Below are 23,185 nucleotides of genomic sequence, written 5' to 3' on the forward strand. Positions count from 1 at the left end.
TGCAGGTTCATAGCTCCTTGAAAGTGAAGTTGTGGGTAGATAGGATAGTGAAGATGGCATTTGGTATGCTTTCCTTTATTGGTCAGTATTGAGTACAGGAGTTGGGAGGTCATGATGCACAGGACATTGGTTAGGCCACTGTTGGAATATTGCATGCATTTTTGGTCTCCTTCCTGTCAGAAGGATGTTGTGAAGCTTGAAAGGGTTCAGAAAAGATTTACAAGGATGTCACCAGGGTTGAGGAATTGAGCTACAGGGAGAGGCTGAACAGGCTGGGGCTAATTTCCCTGGAGCGTCGGAGGCTGAGGGGTGACCTTATAGAGGTTTACAAAATCCTCCCTTAGGGACATGGATAAGATAAATAGACAAAGTCTTTTCCCTGGGATGGGGAGTCCAGAACAATAGAGCATAGGTTTAGGGTGAGAGGGGGAAGATATAAAAGAGACCTAAGGGGCAACATTTTCATGCAGATGGTGGTACGTGTATGGAATGAGCTGCCAGAGGAAGTGGTAGAGGCTGGTACAGTTGCAACATTTAAAAGGCATCTGAATGGGTATATGAATAGGGAGGGATAAGCGCTGGGTGCGAGCAGATGGGACTAGATTGGGTTGGGATATCTGGTCAGCATGGACGAGTTGGACCGAAGGGTCTGTTTCCCTGCTATACATCTCTGACTATGACTATGACTCTGTAGAAGGGGTGGATGAGGTCATTCTCAGAAATTGAATGGGCAAGTGTTGCATCTGAGTTGCCGTAGTGGAGTCATAGCTCCCCAATGGTTTGGAGAATAGTGAATTGTGCTTGGCAATCCCTTTTATATCGGAGTGAGGGGAAAGTTGATCTTGCAAACACAATGGCTGATAGATTGGGGCAAACAAGGAGGGTCCTCCCTTTGTAAAAGTTGAAAATTGTGATATAGACATAGTACCTTGAAGGGTCATGTCAATCCCTGGGAGTGAACAAGAGTTGAAGAATAAGTGGAGTATGTATGTGTGGGAACAGTGATTGATATCATGAGGTTTAGGAAGGACAAGATACAAAATAGATCATGAAGTGACTGGAAACTAAGCAAATGGAATTCTTCAGAGCTGAAATCATACTGCGGTAAATGTATTACCAAAGGCAGTCTGGGAACAGACTGAGGATTTTTTAGATTAGATTAGATCCCCTACAGTGGGGAACAGGCCATTCAGCCCAACAAGTCCACACTGACCCTCCGAAGAGTAATCCTCCAGACTCATTCCAATACATTTATCCCAAACGAATGCTCCTAACACTATGGGCAACTTAGCAAATCCAATTCACCTGACCTACATATCTTTGGATTGTGGGAGGAAACTCACGCAGACACCAGGAGAATATCTATGTGGAATTTGCACAGTCACCCAAGACCAGAATTGAACTCTGGTCCCTGGTGCTTTGAGGCAGCAGTGCCAACTGCTGAGCTGCCCTGAGGTGGGGGAGTCCAAAACTAGAGGGCACAGGTTTAAGGTGAGGAGGAGAAAGATATAAAAGGGAGCAAGGGGTAACTTTTTTTTCCACAGAGGGTGGTGTGTATATAGAATGAGCTGCCAGAGGAAGTGGTGGAGGCTGGTACAATTACAACATTTAAGAGGCATCTGGATGGGTATATTAATAGGAAAGGTCTAGAGGGATATGGGCCAAATGCTGGCAAATATCTGGTCAGCATGGACAAGTTGGACCAAAGGGTCTGTTTCCATGCTGTATATCTCTCAGACTCTATAATTAGAGCAAAGTATATATCACCAATGAAAAAACATGCCTACTTGTGGTTTCCATGTTTAGATTAATCTTTTGTCATGTTAGCTATCCGTCCACATTCATTTACTGAGGTCTTGTATGAAATCTGTTTGGTCCATGCTTTTAGTTAAAGCAGGTGTTGGCCTCTCAGTTCGATCTATGGAAATGCAAATGTAATTTTCAGTTTCTGATCAGTGACCAAGACAATATATATTTGCAGCTGTTTCTAATGTTTAGACTTCAAGCATTTAGCATTCATTTTCTTTATAATTATGTGTAATCTCCTCCCATTGGTCCTCATGCCCTTTGTTATTTTCTCAATAGGATTATGCTAACATCATTATTAGCACTTCTATTACACAATGGTCGTGAACTATTACGTTTTTGGAAATGTAAGTAAGGGAAAGGTGATGAGTTATTGTGAACTGTGTAGTATGTTTCTTAAATGATTGTTATCTGGGGCTCTTAGCCATTACATTGAACCAGTTTTGGTTTGAGTTGAAAATATAGCAATGTTTTCATAATGATACTTGAAACCAAGCAAGCTGTATTTTTTTTCAGTTTGATACAAACAGATGTTTCAATGTAATTTGGAAATGTTGATAGAACAAAGCTGTTTCCAAAAACACACATGCCAGTATATTTAGTACTCCTGCCTGTAGGTGGTGGTTCTTTACCTTTTTAAAAACTTGTTAAGAACTGTGAAATTGTTGTTGTTTCATGGATGTGTATATTTCAAGAGCAAGGAAGTAGGTGCCTCATTATTTAAGCATGTCTAAACTGCTGTCCTCTGAAGTTGCTCTCAGCACAGAGTCTGAGAGAATGGCATGGACATCCAGAGTCATGGTAGTTTGTGTTGTCACAGTTAGTGTGAGAGAGAACTTGTGCAACTCTGGCATTCTTCTAGGCATGTTTGATGCGGCTAGTTTGATGTAGATGACCTAAAGTGCACCAAACCAAATTTAAGCGCTGGCTTCCACGTGCACCAGTCAGCTACAGTGTTTTTGCTAGAAAGGTGGTGTGCAATGTAGAAGCCTGTAGGCCCCTCTTCAGAGTGTCCTTGTATTATTTATACTGACCATTTTGATGTTTGCATTGAGAACAAACATTATGGACCCATAGAGATGTACAGCACAGAAATAGACCATTCGGTCCGACTCATCCATGCCAACTAGATATCCTAACCTAATCTAGTCCCATTTGCCAGCACTTGGCCCATATCCCTCCAAACCCTTCCTATTCATATACCCATCCATTTGCTTTTTAAATGTTGTAGTTGTACCAGCCTCCACCACTTCCTCTGGCAGAGCATTCCATGCATATACCACCCTCTGCTTGAGAAAGTTGCCCCTTAGCTCCCATTTTAATCCTTTCCCCTCTTATCCTAAATCTATGCCTTCTAGTTCTGGACTCCCCACCCCAGGTGAAAAACTTTGTCTATTTATCCTATCCATGCCCCTCATGATTTTATAAACCTCGATAAGGTCACCCCTCAGCCTCTGATGCTCCAGGGAAAACCACGCCAGCCTATTCAACCTCTCCCTGTAGCTCAAATCCTCCAACCCTGGCAACATCCTTGTAATCTTTTCTGAACTCTTTCAAGGTTCACAACGACCTTCCGATAGGAAGGACACGAATTGCACACAATATTCCAAAAGTGGCCGAACCAATGTCCTGTACAGCCGCAACATGACCTCCCAACTCCTGTACTCAATACTCTGACCAATAAAGGAAAGCATACCAAACGCTTTCTTCACTATCCTATCTACCTGCGACTCCACTTTCAAGGAGCAATGAACCTGCACTCCAAGGTCTCTTTGTTCAGCAACACTCCCTAGGACCTTACCATTATGTGTATAAGTCCTGCTAAGATTTGCTTTCCCAAAATGCAGCACCTCTCATTTATCTAAATTAAACTCCATTAAATTATATTAAAGTTGTGATCTTTTATTTCCAAAATTATCTAATCCAGTGTATAAAATGGATCATAGAATAATGTCATAGCATTGCCAAAAATGTATCTACCCAAGTTCAACAAAATGTTTGAATTAATATAACGCTCTTCATGCTTCAAGAAATCTCAAGCACTTGGCAACCACTGGCAAATGGGTGGGATAAAATCCCTAGTAGCATTAAGATGATTGAAAATCTGATCAGAAAGGTAATGGTCCCTCCAGTACTCAGTGGAGTTTCAGCATTGATTGATTGTGTACTGTAGTCATGGGAGTAAATCTGAACCCACAACCTCCAGACTCTCGAATGTGCGCCACCATTGAGCTCACTTGAAACATTGAGGATCTGGAAATAAGTTAAAACTGTTCTAGAAAGAAACTAGAAAATAAGATCAGTTTTGATTCTTTCAACATTTAAAATTAACTGCACTTGTTTTTTTTTCTCCAGGGAATCACTAAATAAAACAATCGATGTTTTAATCGATTTTTGTTAGAAAAATTTGATGGGAAATTTTATTCACACATTGAGAGTAAGGGATAAGGTATTTGAAGGAAGCTTCAATTATCTAAGATCTCGATCCATGTAATGTATAAACTCCAGTGCTGATTTATTTGCTTTCGTAAGATTGCCATCATGTTTCCTTAATTTGGTTAGTTTTGTTTCACCTGAGCATTAGTAATAAAGTACAAATTAACATCCTCTACTTTTCTATTTGCTGAAACAAACTTCTGAACAGGCGTGGTGTTTCACATTATAGATTCAGTTCCCACACAAGAAATGGCTTTTCAATTTTCAGTTTGCTTCCAAAGAAGAAATAATTGGATGGTAGTGAATAATGCACCTTTTTATAAAGAATGTAGAACATAGAACAGTTCAGCACAGTACAGGCTCTTCAGTCCTGGATGTTGTGCCAACCTTTTTGTCCTACTTTAAGATTAAACAAACCTACATGCCCTTCATTTTACTATCATCCATGGGCCTATCCAAGAGTCATTTAAATGTCCCTAATGTATCTGACTCTACTACCACCGCTGGCAGTGCACTCCACACACCCACCATTCTGAGTAAAGAACCTACTGCTGACATCTCCCCTAAACCTTCGTCCAATCACCTTTAAAATTATGCCCCTCGTGATCACCATTTTTGCCTTTGGAAAAACTCTCTGGCTATCTACTCTATCTGTGCTTCTCATCATCCTGTAGATTAGATTACTTACAGTGTGGAAACAGGCCCTTCAGCCCAACGAGTCCACACTGACCCGCCGAAGCGCAACCCACCCATACCCCTACATTTACCCCTTTAACCTAACACTACGGGCAATTTAGCATGGCCAATTCACCTGACCCGCACATTTTTGGATTGTGGGAGGAAACCGGAGCACCCGGAGGAAACCCACGCAGACACGGGGAGAACGTGCAAACTCCACACAGTCAGTCGCCTGAGTCGGGAATTGAACCCGGGTCTCTGGCGCTGTGAGGCAGCAGTGCTAACCACTGTGCCACCGTGCCGCCCACTTGTACACCTCTATCAAGTCACCTCTCATCCTTCACTCCAGTGAGAAAAGTCCTAGCTCTCTCAATCTTTTATTCATTAGACATACCCTCCAGTCCAGGCAACATCCTGGTAAATCTCCTCTGCACCCTCTCAAGCTTCCACATTCTTCCTAGAATGAGGTGACCAGAGCTGAATGCAATATTCCAAGTGTGGCCGAATCAGGACTTTATGTAGCTGCAGCATAACCTTGCGGCTCTTAAACTCAATCCTCCTGCTCATAAAAGCCAAGACACCATACCCCTTCTTCACAACCCTATTAACTTGGGTGGCAACTCTCTGGATGTGGCCCCCAAGACCCTGCTGTTCCTCCACACTGCCAAGAATCCTGCCTTTATCCCTGTATTCTGCATTCAAATTCAACCTGCCAAAATAAATCACTTAACATTTATCCAGGTTGAACTCCATCTGCCACGTCTCAGCATAGTTCTGCATCCTGTCCATGTCCTGTTGCAATTTATAACAGTTGTCCAAACTATCCAGAACTCCTCCAACTGTCATGTCATCAGCAAACTTACTAACCCACCGTTCCACTTCCTCATTCAAATCGCTCATAAAAGTCACATAGAGCAGAGGTCCCAGAACAGATCCCTGAGGAACACCACTGGTCATTGAGCTCTAGGATGAATACTTGCCATATATTACCATTCTGCCTTCTATGGGGCCAGCCAATTCTGTATCCAGCCAGCCAAATTTCCCTGTAGCCCATGCCACCTTACTTGTTGCATGACCCTACCATGGGGTACCTTATCAAACGCTTTGCTAAAATCCATATACATCACATCCACCACTCTAGTTGATGTGTTTTGTCACATTCTTAAAGAATTCAGTAAAGCTTGTGAGGCATGATGTGCCTCTCTCAAAGCCATGTTGACTATCTGTAATCAAACTACAAACGATCATACATCCTGTTTCTCAGAATCCTCTCTAATTTGCTCACCACCAATATAGAACTGACTGGTTTGTCATTCCCAGGATTATCCCTATTCCCTTTCTTGAACAAGGAATAACATTTGCCACCCTCCAATCATCTGGTACTGCTCCACTGGACAACGAGGATGCGAAGATCATCACTGAAGGCGCAGCAATCTCTTCCCTCACTTCCTGTAGTAACCTTGGGTACATCTCGTCTGGCCCAGGGGATTTATCTATCCACGTTTTTCAAAATTTACAGCATATCCTCCTTTTTAACATAAACCTGTTAAAGCATATTAGCCTGTTTCATGCTCTCCTCTCAAATGACAGCGTCCCTCTCTAGTGAATACTGAAGCAAAGTATTCATTAAGGACCTCTCCTACCACCTCCAACTTCAGGCACAAGTCCCCTCCACTACCTCTGATCAGCCCTACCCTCACTCTGGCCATCCTCTTGTTCCTCACATAAGTGGAGAATGCCTGAGGGTTTTCCTTAATTCTACCTGCTAAAGCTTTTTCATATCCCCTGCTAGCTAAGTCCATTCTTCATTTCCTTCCGGGCTCCCTTGTAACCATCTAGAGCCCTTTTTAGATCCTTGCCGCCTCAACCAAGCTTCTTTCTTTCTCTTGATTAGATGTTCTTCATCTCTTGTCATCCAAGTTTTGTTCATCCTACCATCCCATCCTTGTCTCAGTGGGACAAACCTATCCAGCACTCGCAAGTGCTCCCTTAACTACCTCCACGTTTTGTCCTGTGTTTTCCTGAACACCTGATCCCCAATTTAGGTGCCCAGTTCCTGCCTAATAGCATTGTAATTCCCCTTTCCCCAAATAACATACTTTGTGATACTGACTGCTCTTATCCCTCTCCATGACTATAGTAAAGGTAATATAATTGTGATCACTATCACAGAGATGCTCTCCCACCAAGAGATCTGACACCTGCCTGGTTTGTTGCCAAGGACCGAGTCCAATATGGCCTCCCCTCTGGTAAGCCTACCCACATATTGAGTCAGGAATCCTTCCTGGACACACCTGACAAAATCTGCTCCATCCAAGCTATTTGCACTAAGCAGGTTCCAATCAATATTAGAGACGTTGAAGTCCTCCACAACAACAATCCTGTTGCTCCTGCACCTTTCCAAAATCTGCTCCTCCGTCTCTCTGTCTCTGTTGCTATTGGGGGGCCCTATAGAAACCTCCCAATAAAGTGACTGCTCCTTTCCTGTTTCTGCCTTCCATCCATACAGACTCTGTAGACAAACCCTCCCTTTCTGCAGTCATGCTACTATCTGTGATTAGCAAAGCTACTCCCCCACCTGCTCCCCCTATTCCTTTAGAAAAATCCAAACCCCAGAATATCCAACAACCGTTCCTGCTCCTGTGATATCCAAGTCTCCATAATGGCCACAACATCGTAGTTCCAAGTACTGATCCATGCTCTAAGATCATCAACCTTATTCCTGACACCTCTCGCATTAAAATAGATACACTTCAACCCATCACACCAACTGCAACTTTCCCCATTAACTGTCTACCCTTCCTCACAGACTCTCTGCCCTGAGTAGCTTCCTATTCACCAGCTACCCCATCCTCTAATCCATTAGTCCAGTTCCCATTCCCCTGCCAAACTAGTTTAAACCCTCCTGAAGAGCTCTAGCAAACCTCCTACCCAGGATATTGGTGCCCCTCCAGTTCAGGTGCAACCCATTTTCCTTGTACAGGTCTCACCTTCCCCAGAAGGTATCCCAATGGTCCATATATCTGAAGGTCTCCCTTGTACACCAGCTCACTCTCTGCTCCTAGCCTCACTAGCCCATGGTACCGGTAGCAATCCTGAGATTACTACTCTGTTCGTCTTGCTTTCAACCTAATTCCCTGTATTCATATTTTTCAGGTCCTTATCCCTTTTTCTAGCTATGTCATTGGTACTGATGTGTACCACGACTTTTGGCTGCTCCCCCTCCCCCTTAAGAATTCTGCAGACTCCATCCGAGACGTCTCTGACGCTAGCAACCGGGAGGCAATGTACCATCCGGCAGTCTCATAAATGTAAATTAATAGCTTGGAATAAGATTAAGAGCTCTACTTAAACTTTAGATCAAGTTACGACTTTTCTGTTGGCTTGTTATTTGGAGTATGCATGTATGCAGATAATTCCCCAACTATTCCACTTTATTCACAACATTTAGCTCCACTGCAAGATGAATTCTGGGATGAGACTGTAATTATTGGTTGGTCACCGAAGAGTCCGGATCCTATTGCTATGAATCCGTGTTAAAGTTTACTTGTTTCTTCATGCGCTACAACAGGTTGTTGCGGTGAGATAATCTCGTTTCACCATTTCTCTGTTCTGACACTAATATTTTCCATATTTTCAGAGGTCCAACCCACATCCATTGGCTCAATTCTTCTATGCAGATAAGGAAGTAACCCAAGTGATGATGGAGCTGAATAACGTCAATCTTCACAATGACCCCCAACAGTATATGGTACAACTAAATAATCTTCGGGCTAGACAGGTCAGTGACTTAGATTCAGGCATCCATCCTGTGTGGTCGAGCTAATCCAAGTTTTATTTTGAACAATCTCTAGAAGCAAATGACATTGAATCTTAAACAGTTGCCATAGTGGGGGTTACATCGTCCGTTATGTTCAACAGTCTTTTAGTGTCGGCATTTTTGTTTTTTTGCAAAGAAATATTCTAAAGTAAATGTTTTCTAGAAGATAATGACACATTGCAAAAACAAACTACAGTTGGAGTGTTTCTAACACTTGGTACTATTTGCACATGCTTATTAGCCCAGTTTGGCAATTCATCATCAGTTACATTTTAACAATGTTTGGTCTTCATGCGTACTTCCCAGTCTATACCGTTTTTTATTTTTGTGACCATCTCATCAACTACATTTTCATTTTTATTATTTTATTGAAATGGAAATGACCTAAGTTTTTTGCAGGGTGCCATTTATTAATAAGGACTTAATGTAATTATAGAGCAGGCAGCCATTCAGATCACGTTGACTCTGTACAGCAACCTCATCATTCCTCTCAGAATAGAGTGCAATCAGTCAGTGCATAGAATCCCTACGGTGCAGATAGAGGCCATTCGGCGACTGAGTCTGCACTGACCCTCCAAAGAGCATCCCACCAAGGCCCAGCTCTCCACTCTATCCCTGTAACCCTGCATTTCCCATAGCTAACCCACTTAGTTTGCACGTCCCTGGACATAAGGGGCAATTTAGCGTGGCCAATCCACCTAACATCTTTGGACAGTGGGAGGAAATCGGAGCACTTGGAGGAAACCAATGCAGATGTGGGGGGAACATGCAGACTCCACACCGACAGTCACCTGAGGCTGGAATCAAACTCTGGTCCCTGTGTGTGTCCCAAAGAAAGTTCTTCAAAAAAAAATGTTGCAAATTGATATGTTGGGTGTGTTCTATGGGTCAGGTAGCATCTGAGAGCAGAATGATGGAAATATAGGTGAAACCTTTGCACAAACTTTCTTTTTCTCAAAGTACTCCCATGTGATAAACTGGAGATTTTTGTGCTGAATAAGAAGTATGAAAATAGTAGATTGACAACTGGACTAATCACAATAAACTTTGACTTACCATGGACTTGAAAATAGTTACCGAGTTATAGATTATTCAAGCTATTTGAAATCATTGACCTGGTGACATACTCATTTTTAAACTGGTAAATTTGCCATTGACAGGATTTTTACCTGCGTTTTCCTTTCAAAATCCCATGAACAACAAAGTGTCCTTTTGTGTCCCAAGGCTTCATTGAATTAACCTTGTGACTTCATTACAATATCATTCTGAATTTGATAGTTTTAATAACATTAGCCATGATGTATTACACTGGCATCATCACCTTACTTAAAGGGGTCTTGTGCTGGAAGAGGACTATAACATCACCTGCCAGAGATTTATTTGAGTATTAATTGGTAAATGTAAACTGCCCACTCTCAGCCTTCAATCTCACGTCAATATGTACTGTTTTCAGTTAAAAAGCCAATGCATTGAAAAGCAGAGGAGTATAATATATATTCTCAAATACCCACCAGAAAAGTCACCTCAAACATGTAATGGAGCTGCACCTCTTGCTCCTTGATTGCACACAATTGCAATGAGTGGTGCTCATTTCATTGTCACACAATTGAATGGTGCCCAACTAAATTCCACCTTGATGGAACAATACATGGGTATTGTTGTACATCAGTTTAGAATAATATATTTGTGATATAACAATCTTTTATCTTGGTGTCTTGTTTAATGCTAATTTGTCAAAAAATATAGAATGGATCTAATCCTTGAACTTCCTTTTCAGATCAATAAGGTCAGATTTTTGTTCCCAAGATGGGTAGCTTAAATCAGGCAGCTTCTGACTCCCATAGCTGCTCTTTCCCAAAGGACTGGGATGGAATTTTGGCAAAAGTAAGGCAAGTTCCCCAATGACAATTTTTTTTTTTTTTTTTGTTTTGAGGCAGGGAATCCAATACCCTCAAATGTAGATTAGAGATGGGCAGGAGTGGCTGAGTGCCAAAGCAGGCTATTTAAAAGGCACACCTTTCTTCTCTCTGACTTTGACCCTGTTGTTTTGTTTAAATATGAGGCTCTCCATAACCTTCTCAACTTTCCTTTCTGCCCACAGTCTTTCCACCCCCCCCCCCAAGCCAATCTATTGCTTCAATTGTGCCAGCCCATGCACCCCAACCCCCCACCTTTTGCCTTAGCAACACACCCAGCATCTGTCTTTGGCAAATTTCTAGACCCATGGTCAAATAAACCAAAATAAATTTCTTGCCATCACACTATAACAAAAACTTACGTTCATCAGAACCCATTCAAAATTTTAATAGTCCCTCAGCCGTTAGCCACTTATTGAAACAACAAGCCTGTATTTATAATCCCAGTTTAAAAACAGTTGATCATATAACAGCCTCTCTGATTTTGGCCCCATCTTTATCGTCTTCTCCATCTCATTGCCCCCACCTCACCTTCCACATACATACCACTTTGTTCTAGCTGCTATCAGTTCTGATGGAATCTCACTGGACTCAGCATTAACTCAGAACATAAAACATTAAAGCGCAGTCCAGGTTGTGCCCACCTGTGAAACCAATCTGAAGCCCATATAACCTACACTATTACATTCTTGTCCATATGCCTATCATTTAAATGCCCTTAAGGTTGGTGAGTCTGCTGCTGTTGGAGGCAGTGCGTTCCATGTTCCTACTACTCTCTGAAAAAAGAAACTACCTCCTAATACTTCCGATATCTATCACCCCTCTATTTAAAGCTATGTCCCTCATGCTAGCCATCACTGAGGAAAAGGCCTCTCACTCTCCACACTACCTAACCCTCTGTTAATCTTATGTGACAATTAAGTCACTTCTCAACCTTCTCTTGAATGAAGCAGCCTCAAGTCCCTCAGCCTTTCCTCCATAAGACCTTCCCTCCATACCAGGCAACATCCTGATAAATCTCCTCTGAACCCTTTTCAAAACTTCCACATCCTTCCTATAATGTAGTGACCAGAACTATATGCAATACTCCAAGTGCGGCCATACCAGAGTTTTGTACAGCTGCAACATGACCTTATGGTTCCGAAACTTAATCCCTCTACCAATAACGGCAAACGCACTGTATGCCTTAACAATCCTATCAACCTGGGTGACAACTTTCAGGGATGCATGTACCTGGACACTGAGACTCTCTGCTCATCTACACTCCCAAGAATCTTACCATTCGCATAGTACTCTGCATTCATGTTACTCTTTGCAAAGTGAATCACCTCACACTTTTCCGCATTAAACTCCATTTGACACCCCTCAGCCCAGCTATGCAGCTTATCTATGTCCCTCCATAACCTACAACATCCTTTGTCACTATCCACAACTCCACCGACCTGAGTGTCATCTGCAAGTTTGCTAACCCATCCCTCAATGCCCTTATCCAGGTCACTTTTAAAAATGACAAACAGTGGACCCAAAATCAAACCTTGCGGTACACCACCAGTAACTGAACCCCCGGATGAGTATTTCCCATTAACCACAGTCCTCTGTCTTCTTTCAGCTAACCAATTTCTGATCCAAACCCTTCAATCCCATGCATCCGTATTTTGTGCAATAGCCTACCCTGGGGGAATCTTATCAAATGCCTTAGTGAAATTCTGTTTTCTCTCCACAGATGCTGCCAGACATACTGAGTTTCTCCTGCATTTTGTTTTTTTAATCATTGATCTTTTCAATTGAACTGAGAATTCTTCAATCCCCCACCTCTCACTGCCACCCCCAGTCTCCACTTTATTGTAAACTCTGTAATGAAGCCAATGATTAACTAGTGACATAATCATTCTTTGTGTAAAACAGCTATTATAAATAGTTAAAGTTAGGTTTCAGATCTTCCTGATATAAACAATTTATAAAAAATTTTGAAGCTTTGGGGATTTAAATAGTTTGACAATTCTTTATTCTATTGGCCCTTGTGAGGATTTATATCTTGCAATTTAAGACTCCTGCATCACAGGATGAGTTTGACCCTTGTCCATGGAAATGTGATATATTTGAACACAGCAGTGAGTTCAGGCTCCCCTCCTGTGAAAGTGAGATTTGACATAATTGGATCCAATTCACTCCAGCATTGTTCAAGGTCCATGAAGTCACCACAACTGTTTCTAAAGAAAGATACAGGCCATGCTTTCTAAATTTGAGTAATAGGGCAGATTTGGATGGGTTCTGAAATAAGCAATACCTGTTTCCTGTTTCTGTCCTTACTATGATCACTTTGAGGTGTGTGTCTGGAGCTGAACAGACCTACCTGCCACCTCCAGGCAATTAATTCAGAAACTGAATACAATCAGCCAAAGGAGGCTATTGGATTTTACTGGTTAGCTTTCTGTTTGCTAATAGGACAGGAGGTAATTTCACTGCATGGATATCGAGTCCACTTTCAAGCATTTTACAGCAGAGCACTTAAACAGAGTGTAGAATCAGAGACTGCACGGATTTACAAAAGGGAGACAGTGGTTGACAAATCTATTGCAATTCTTTGAGGGTGTAACTCACTGAGATGGGAGCCAGTAGATATAGTTTATTTAGACTTTGAGAAGGCTTTCAACCAAGTCCCACTTCAAAGTGTAAAACTAAAGTGCATGGAATTGGAGGTAGTGTACTGAGATGGATAGGAAATTGGTTAGCAGACAGGAAACAGTAGGAATAAATAGGTCTTTGTTTGATTAGATTAGATTAGATTAGATTACAGTGTGGAAACAGGCCCTTTGGCCCAACAAGTCCACACCGACCCGCCGAAGTGTGACCCACCCATACTCCTACATTTTTACCCCTTACCTAACACTACGGGCAATTTAACATGGCCAATTCACCTGACCCTGCACATCTTTGGACTGTGGGAGGAAACCGGAGGACCCGGAGGAAACCCACGCAGACACGGGGAGAATGTGCAAACTCCACACAGTCAGTCGCCTGAGGCGGGAATTGAACCCGGGTCTCTGGCGCTGTGAGGCAGCAGTGCTAACCACTGTGCCACCGTGCCGCCCACAAAGGCAGGCGGGTTTGTGATTCCTGAAGAAGGGCTTATGCCTGAAGCGTCGATTCTCCTGTTCCCTGGATGCTGCCTGACCTGCTGCGCTGTTCCAGCAACACATTTTCAGCTCTGATCTCCAGCATCTGCAGACCTCACTTTCTCCTCCTTTGTTTTTGAATGGCAGGCAGTGACTCATGGGTACTGCAGGAATTGATACTAGGACCCCAGCTATTGAGATGTTATTGATTTAGATGAGAGAACAAAATGTAATATCTCAAAAGCTAGATGGAGGGGTGAGCTGTGAGGAGGATGCAGAGATGTTGCAGTGTGATTTGGATAGGCTGACTGGGGAAAATGCATGGCAGATTGTGGATAAATGTGAGCCTTTCCTTTTTGGTAGCAAAAATAGGAGGCTGGTTATTATTTTGAATGAAGTGCCTTTTCTCAATTTAGTGATCAAGGCCTGGTGTCCTTGTGCACCAGTCACTGAAAGTAAGTGTGCGGGTGTGGCAGGCAGTAATGAAGGCAAACTGTATGTTGGCCTCCATAACAAGAGGACTTCAGTACAAAGGAACAAGGATGTCTTAAGGCAGCTATACAGGGCATTGGTAAGACCACACCTGGAACGTTATGTGCCGTTCTGGTCGTCTTATCGGAGGAAGGATATTTTTGCTGCAGAAGGAGTGCAGCAAAAGTTTACTAAATTGATTCCTGGATTGGCAGGACTAACGTATGAGGAGAGATTGAGTTGATTAGGTATTGAACTGAATGGAATTTAGAAGACTGGAGGAAGGAGGGGAGAATCTCTTGGAGGAGCTATAAAATCCGAACAGGAGTAGATGAGTAATATGCAGGAAGGATGTTCCCAATGATGGAGTAGTCCAGAACCAAAGATCATAGTTTAAGGATAAAGGATAAACCTTTCAGGACTGAGCGGGGAGAAATTTCTTTATCCAGATGAGCCTGTGGAATTCACTACTGCAAAATGATTGGGCCAAAACATTGTGTATTCAAAACAGAGGTAGATGTAATTTTTGCAGCTAACTGGATCAAGAGCTAAGGGGGGAGGGTGGGATTAGGATATTGAGCTCTATGATCAGCCATGATTGTAAAGAATTCGAGACAAAAACTGCAGATGCTGGAATCCAAAGTAGAGAGGCAGGAGGCTGGAAGATCACAGCAAGTCAGGCAGCATCAGGAGGTGGAGAAGGCAACGTTTCGGGTGTAAATTTTCTTCAGGACTGGGGATGGGTGTAGGGAGAGCTGCAGATTCATTCATTCAGATTCATTCCTTCCATTGACCAACCAGGTCATACCCTCTACCTGTCTTCACCTATCCCCTGCCCCGCCACCCCCTTTATTTGCAGCTCCCCCGACACCCACCCCCAGCCCTGAAGAAGGGTTACACCCGAAACATTGACTTCTCCATCTCATGATCATAATGAATGGCAGAACAAGTTCGAGGGGCTGAATGGCCTGCTGCTGCTCCAATAGATGTTTGTTTCCCGTAACAGGTCAGGAAGTGAGATGGCTAAGTTTTTAGTCAAGCCTCCAAGCCTTTTCAGCCTGGGTGTCGGTGCAACTAGAAACCTCCTGTAACCTCCCCTTAACCTGTCGAGGTGGCCTGACTGCTTTTGGATTTTTTTATTTTTTGTTTTAATTTTCTAAAAGGTTGGTGAGGGGAACCCCAAACCACATGAGGATGCTCCAATCTTTTTGTCTGTCTGAATAAAATCCTATTTATTTTGCTTTTTCATTTTCTGTTTTTGACTAAAAATTCTACAATGTGTAAGCAAATCACGTCCTTATATTTACTGTCTCTGGATTCCACAATCCTCCTGTAGAAGGTGCCAAATTCAATTTGGTGTTAAAATTCATGTTGCTGACTCTCTAGACCTGTACAGCTTTAGATGTTTTGTTTTTAACCAATGTCAGTGATAGTGAGTGCAGTTCCTTTATTGGTAACAGCAAAATCCGAATCATTGACATTTAGACTGTCTTGAGTGGGTGAAAGAACTGGACTTCGTCTGAGGCAACAAAAAGCCTTTTTGTGTGGGTCTCAACATCAGGCAGCTGTTTGTGTTGTATTCTGCCGTGCAACTTTTATTGCACATTCAAGTCTCTGCAGAATTCAATTTTGTATTGTTTGTTTTTTTTTTTGAAATGGTTTTCCCAGTTCCTGACTGATCTCTCACCTTTGGCAGTTTCTTATTTTAAGGCTTTTACTATTTTAAAAACAGTGAACTAAGATCAATATTGAACAAACACCATTTAACAGCTAACACACCAACTTACAGAAATGGTATTTCTGTAATAATTGCATAAATCAATTGATCTATGTGACATGACACATTACTACTTTGTCACAGTTCTGACTGGCTGCAATGCAAGATCAAGTATCAAGGCACTCCTGACTTTCAGCATCTCCTTGCTACATCAGGTCAAATCTTCCAATGTCCGTTTAAAGTTGTTCTGATACTCTCTATCTGAATAGAACAGACTTTTATTAGCATGGCCCACTTTGGTGACTCCTTGTTGCTTTAAATCTCAACATCTCTTACTGAATAATGGTCCACTTTCTAAACTACTTAGTTGTTACTACAAAAACAATTTATTCTGCTCCAGCTTCTTCCCCAGGACAGTAATTTCTTTGCTCCTTTGTCAGGTGAAGTGACAATGCTCCAAAAGCTTGTGATTTCAAATAAACTTGTTGGACCATAGCCTGGTGTCATGCAACTTCTGACTTTGTCCACCCCATTCCAACACTGGCACCTCACATCACGAACCTGTCTCTGGACAAGTAGTTTGATTACTAAAATGTGTCTATCTGTATCTGTCTCTCTCTCACTCTCTTCCACCTGCAACCATCCCATATACCTGCCCCAACAATCCACAACATTCATCTTTTGTCTTGCATTTTAAGTGTCTAACTTAACCTCGTTATAAAATCCCACATTCTTAACTGCTAAAACCGACTAACAATCTAGGGTGTTGCCTGTTCATTAGCAGTGTAGAAACAAAGCATTTCACTATGAGGTGATCAATGCTTTCTTGATGCACTCTTCAAATCATTTCGAAGAATGAAGATAAACAAGTAGCAAAGTAGTAAAAACTTTGCAACACGTGGGAAACCTTCCAATCTTGTGGAATATTTAGTCAGATTCTGGCAGCCTTTGGTTACAAGAGATTCCACCCCTTTCAGATGTAAAACTCTTTTGTGATACGCCAAAGAATTACTGTGCTGCTCACTGCATTATATTCCAGATCAGTGAACACTTTAATAAGGTGAAATGATCTGTCTTTACCAACATTCAGCTGAACAGAGCAAATCACACAACACCGACTTGTTTTGTCAGTCAAGCCAGTAGGGTGTTAAGCATGCATTTATTGATGATGATATTGAAATATGACCCACCAAAAGACTTGGAAGATTATTTCTACATTTCACAACTTCATGATATTTCACCACCAGCTCATATGGAATAAACAGAGGTATCTCCCCTTCTCACTTGTGTTTGCGCGATGAGGCAAAAAATGTGTGCTTGATGATTAAGAAGGAGGGGCAGAATGAGTTGATACATGATCTGTGAAACAAAGGCCCAGAAATGTTTGGGGGAATGTATGGCTGGTGAGTCACACCTGGAGATGGAAAAGTCAGATTGCATCCAAAATACCAACGTGTCGTCAGAACTGAAATGAAAAATCAAAATGTACTTATAGTGGTTGGAGAAGATGTCTCTTTGGATTATTGCAGTTGTAGAAAGTGATTTGATTTATGTAATGAAAGAGGGAATAGTTTTCCTGTGATTACTTTTGGCAACAAAACTGGAAATGTGTGCAGAGAAAGAAATCGTCTTCCCAGCAGACTTGCTGGCCTAGCTATTTTGATGGTCAAATAATCATTGCAACAGCGTGGGCTAGAGTTGCTGTCAAGTCAGGTCCATGCAGAAATCCCAATTTAGCTGAATCCAAGGGAATTACCGAAGAAATGGAAAATTCCAAAGGGCAGTTCCCTGTGTCTGGAACACCTAAAGAAAAGTTCCCTTTAAAGTGGATTATTGTGGGTTCAAACTGTTTGGTAAGTACTAAACTGACACATGCTTGCTGCACTGCACATATCTGCCAACCATCCAGAACCAACTTGCCTAATTCATCTTGCCCCTATCACATTAAGGTTCACAGTGTCTCCTAGATGTTTATCAGAATACACCTGAAACACTGAGTCAGTGCAGTGTTGACTATCTTCTCCACTTCTGGGTCCAAGGATTCCTGGGCAGATTTGAAACAGGAGGCCCTGCCCATGAATCACTCCACGGGAGGTCCAAAGACCTTAAATGAGTATAGAGGAATGCCGTAAGTCCCTCCAGCATGCTCTGCCATTGATTAGGATCACGGCTGATCAGACATTCCTCATGTCCACGTTCCTACCCTTTTTCCCCATAACCCTTGATTCCCTTACTGATCAAGAATCTATCTATCTCAACCTCAACTATACACAAGAAGTTTACCCACACAGCTCTGTGGAAGCAAGGGTTCCAAAGATTCACAACGCACCGGAGAATAAATTCCACCTCCTCTTGGTCCTAAATTGGCACTCCTTCATTCTGAGATTCTTCCCTCTGGTCCAAGACTCTGCAATGAGGGGAAACATCCTCTCAGGATTTACCCTGTCAAGCACCTTAAGAATCCTATATGTGTCAATGAGATCAAACCTTATTCTTCTAATTTTCAATGAGTAGAATCCCAACCTGTTTAACCTTTGCCCATAAGACAATCCCTCCATCCCAGAGATTATCTGAGTGAACCTTCTCCGAACTGTTGCCGATTTTTAAATAGTATTGAGTCCCTTTGGTTTGCAGCTTTCTGCAGTTTCTTTCCATTTAAATAATATTGTTGTTTAGTTCTCCCTTCCAAAATGAACAGCTTTACATTTGTCCACACCATACTCCATTTGACCACTTTTTGCCTATCAATATCTCTTTGTAAGGAGTTTGTGTCCTTCCATGAACCCGCTTTTCCACTTGTTTTTGTGCCATCTAACCATATTTGGCTCTGGTACATTCACTTCCCTCCTCCAAGTCATTAATATATATTGTAAACTATTCTGATCCAAACATGATCCCTGTGAACCGTATTGGTAGAAGGTCGCCAATCTGAAGAACCTCTTATCTCACTCCTGTTTCTTGCCCATGAGCCGATTCTCTATTCAAACCAATATACTACCTCAAACACCATGGACTTTTTTATTGTATGACACTTTTTTGTATGGTATCCATTCTGGTTGAGACATCCTCAAAAAACTAGTCTGATGTGATTTTCCTTTTGTGAAGCAGTGCAATATGCTTGATGAGATTATAAATTTCCTAATGTTCTGTAATTTACTTTCTTAATCATTGAATCCAATATTTTTCCAACAATAGATGTTCAGTTAATCAGCCTCTAGTTACTTGCTTTTTGCTGCCCTCCCTTTTTGAATAGGGAAATGAGATTTTTAAATAAAATTTGATTGGTGTTGGAGATTGGGGTTACAACCTAGGTCTAAATTTCTGGGCCAATGTTGTTCAGATTAAAGTTGTCATGTTGGATGATGCAATGGAAATTGGATTTCCCTTCTCCTGACCTTTTTAATGCAACTTTTCCGATATCTACTCTAAAGACCCAGTTATTGCTTCAGCTTGTACGTGTTGTTACTTTTCAGGACCACATGCTGCAGATAATTAACCAGATAATGGACGATTGCATTCCCAATGAGCGCCCAAATAGAGATTTCCGCGTCAAATTTCCAGATGAGGTTTTACAGGAGCACCTCGGAGTACAACTGTGGTTTGCTGCTGAGGTAGACCTTGATTAAGGGTGGTTTTCCGATTACTGTATGCCATGTATATCAGTATAATTTTGAGTTTTATATTAAGAACAATCCCTGGTCAACCTACCTCCCTGGTTTCTAGCTGCAGTTTTGACTATTTTATCTATAACAGTTCACAGGTGTCAACCAACTCTTTGATTTAGATTTGTGGGCTGGATAAATCTAGTTACATATGCACAAATTAAAGACTTGATTGTTGTGTTTATCTGCATCAATTGAAGCTCTTAAGAACCCGTATGGAGCTAAAATCGGGGGTGGCTGCCAGGCAAAGGTCTTACCACAATTTGTTTGGAGCTTGAGAGTGTGACATCTAGTCTGTGTAAATTTGAGCTGAGAGTGAAGCAGATATTTAATGACCAAAGGATTTCGACATTTATTTCAGCAAACCATCCTTATTCCCTGCATTTCCCATGACTAAACCACCTAGCCTGCACATCCCTGAACACTGAGCAATTTACGATGGCCAATTCTCCCTAACCCCCACATCTTTGAACTGTGGGAAGAAACCGGAGAAACCCACACAGACATGCGGAGAATGTGTAAACTCCATACAGACAGTCGCTCAAGGTGGGACTCGAACCAGGGGCCCTGGAGCTGAGGCTAAGTGCTAAGCACTGAGCCACCATGCCGCCCTCCGTATTTCTGAAGTGGTAGTGTTACAGACAATCCCATTGAGGAAGGGAAAAGATTAGGTCATCGAGTCATAGAGATGTACAGCATGGAAACAGACCCTTCGGTCCAACCCGTCCATGCCGACCAGATATCCCAACCCAATCTAGTCCCACCTGCCAGCACCTGGCCCATATCCCTCCAAAACCTTCCTATTCATAAACCCATCCAAATGCCTCTTAAATGTTGCAATTGTACCAGCCTCCACCACATCCTCTGGCAGCTCATTCCATACACGTACCTCCCTCTGTGTGAAAAAGTTGCCCCTTAGGTCTCTTTTATATATTTTCCCCTCTCTCCCTAAACCCATGCCCTCTAGTTCTGGACTCCCCGACCCCAGGGAAAAGACTTTGCCTATTTATCCTATCCATGCCCCTCATAATTTTGTAAACCTCTATAAGGTCACCCCTCAGCCTCCGACACTTCAGGGAAAACAGCCCCAGCCTGTCCAGCCTCTCCCTATAGCTCAGATCCTCCAACCCTGGCAACATCCTTGTAAATCTTTTCTGAACCCTTTCAAGTTTCACCACAACTTTCCGATAGGAAGGGGACCAGAATTGCACGCAATATTCCAACAGTGGCCTCACCAATGTCCTGTACAGCCGCAACATGACCTCCTGTATTCAATACTCTGACCAATAAAGGAAAGCATACCATCGCCTTCTTCACTATCCTATCTACCTGCGACTCCACTTTCAAGGAGCTATGAACCTGCACTCCAAGGTCTCTTTGTTCAGCAACACTCCCTTAGGACCTTGCCATTATGTGTATAAGTCCTGCTAAGATTTGCTTTCCCAAAATGCAGCGCCTTGCATTTATCTGAATTAAACTCCATCTGCCGCTTCTCAGCTCTCATTTTTTCATTGAATTTGGATATAATTTAATATACACATGACCAGAAGGTTTGAATGGGACCATCTTTTACTATGTGTCACTAAGCTCACTAAGTCAAAGCAACTTCTTCATATTTCCTGTTTCTCTTCACTGAAATGAAACATAAATATGACCCAGAAGCAGTCACAAAATGATGGATTAAATATTGCCTAATCATTGGATACAGCTGAATTTCTACGACTGAACCATGAAATATTTTTCATATTTCAATGAAAGGTGAAAAAATTGGTGGTACCTTTCATAATCTGTCTCTTAATTCAATTTTGTATTCCAATTTTAGTGATTTAATTACACAAAACCGAAGATGAGCCATCATAGGATATTGTCAGCATTTCATAATTATCTTTAGCTGAAACATTAGACCTCAAAGTGTGCTTTGTATTCTTGACTTGTACATGTGTATGGAGATTTTTTTTAAATGCAAGAAAGCAACAAGTAATTAACTTGCCTCACTTTCCTTTTTTTTAAGTGTTTGGTCGCTGGTTCTCTCATTGATGTACATGAATCTGAAATGATTGCATTGCACCCTCTGGCAGAGGACCTGCTACACAGTCTAGAGGAAGTACGCTACCTACTCCGGGAGCAGAGTCTTTCTGACTACACCGTTTATACTGATGACATCAAAGCAGCCCTGGTTCGGTTTGACAGGCTCTTTGCTGAGTTTGAGTTAAGGTAAGGGAGTAATAAAGTAATGAACTTTGTCACAGGCATTTACGAATGGCAGTTTCAGCTTCGGTATTGAAATTCAGCAACGAAAGAGGATCTAATCTTTGCTTTGACCTGATGGTGTCTCCGTTAGTATATCTGTACAAGTCCTTATGTTTGGAATTTAGACGATTTTTTTTCCAAATGATGATAATCCTTCTATAACCCAGTGTGGCAATGGCATTTTCCCACTACTTCAGCCAAAGCAAAGCTATTCCATCTATCTTTTATAGAGTCATTTCGCATGCATTGCATGACATTTGTTATGAAGATGTGGGTGAACTATACCTTAAGAGTTAAAAGCAAGCAGTGACAGCACCAAGTGTTCTCATTAAGACACAATGAAACATGTGCTCCAGCTACTCTGGTAGTTGGTTGCCTGGAAACAACAAAAAACAAATTTGAATTAGGCCAATCAGTTTAAATTATACCCCAAAAAATACCAAATTCCAATCAAGTTTGAATTTAGTAGATTGGCTTTTAAAAGTTTGTCAATGAGACAATCCGATGCTTTGGGGGTATAAGACTGTGGAAAATTGAACAGTTGGGAGGAGAACTGCCCAGCTACCCGCTCATAAAGACTGCCTGAAAAATAGCTCTCTTAAAAGGTATCTTAATCAATCAGTAACCTGTGAAGCAGAAATCCCTAAGAAGTAAAAAAGATGACACAGGAAGATCCAAATAGAAGAACCAAAAGCTGCCTGGTTTTGAGAGAAATGTTATTTTGTAAATTGTAATCAGGAGTTTTATCGGACTAGTATTATAGAAGGGAAGGTAAAAAAGGTGAGAACAAGGACTTGTTAGAGCAAGGAAGTTGTTAGTTAATTATTCTGTTTTACTTTAAGAAATAAAGTTGTAAATGTTTACTTTAAACAGTTCTTGACCAGCCCAATTTTTACAGATTACTGCATGGGATAAATCTTTTCTGTGTTGGTGGTTTTAAATTAAGCAGGAGGGTTTACCTACCCTGTGTTGTAACATTTATCAAGTTCAATACGGTTCAAAAATATAACCATAGTAAATACTAAATAGGTTATAAAATGACAGAAATTACACTTATTCTTATTTGCTTAGTGAATGCAGAGCTGAGAAATGGCAGATGGAGTTCAACCTGGATAAATGTGAAGTCATGTGTTTTGAAAGGTCAAACTCAAATGCTGAATATAGGATTAAAGACAGGATTCTTGGCAGTCTTGAGGAACAGAGGGATCTGGGTGTGCAAGTACATAGATCCCTCAAAGTTGCCACCCAAGTAAATAGGGTTGTTAAGAAAGCATATGGTATTTTGGCTTTCATTAACAGGAGAATCGAGTTTA

At 41.7% G+C, this 23,185-nt stretch overlaps 1 protein-coding gene across 3 annotated transcripts in view; it reads left to right on the forward strand.

Annotated features, from left to right (window-relative positions):
- Nucleotides 1–23,185, forward strand: part of LOC122556816 (lateral signaling target protein 2 homolog) — a 58,737-nt gene that overhangs the window by 10,710 nt on the left and 24,842 nt on the right. Inside the window, exons 2-4 of one of the 3 annotated variants that reach the window (XM_043704021.1) lie at nt 8,561–8,701; nt 19,434–19,571; nt 21,634–21,836. In XM_043704021.1, coding sequence (XP_043559956.1) covers nt 8,561–8,701; nt 19,434–19,571; nt 21,634–21,836 — 482 coding nt within the window. Of the gene's footprint in view, nt 1–8,560; nt 8,702–10,522; nt 10,630–19,433; nt 19,572–21,633; nt 21,837–23,185 lie in introns of those variants that run through there. The other 2 variants (XM_043704022.1, XM_043704023.1) reach the window with 2 other exon arrangements.

This window comes from Chiloscyllium plagiosum, chromosome 14 (genome assembly GCF_004010195.1).
Source record: "Chiloscyllium plagiosum isolate BGI_BamShark_2017 chromosome 14, ASM401019v2, whole genome shotgun sequence".
Taxonomy (NCBI): domain Eukaryota; kingdom Metazoa; phylum Chordata; class Chondrichthyes; order Orectolobiformes; family Hemiscylliidae; genus Chiloscyllium; species Chiloscyllium plagiosum.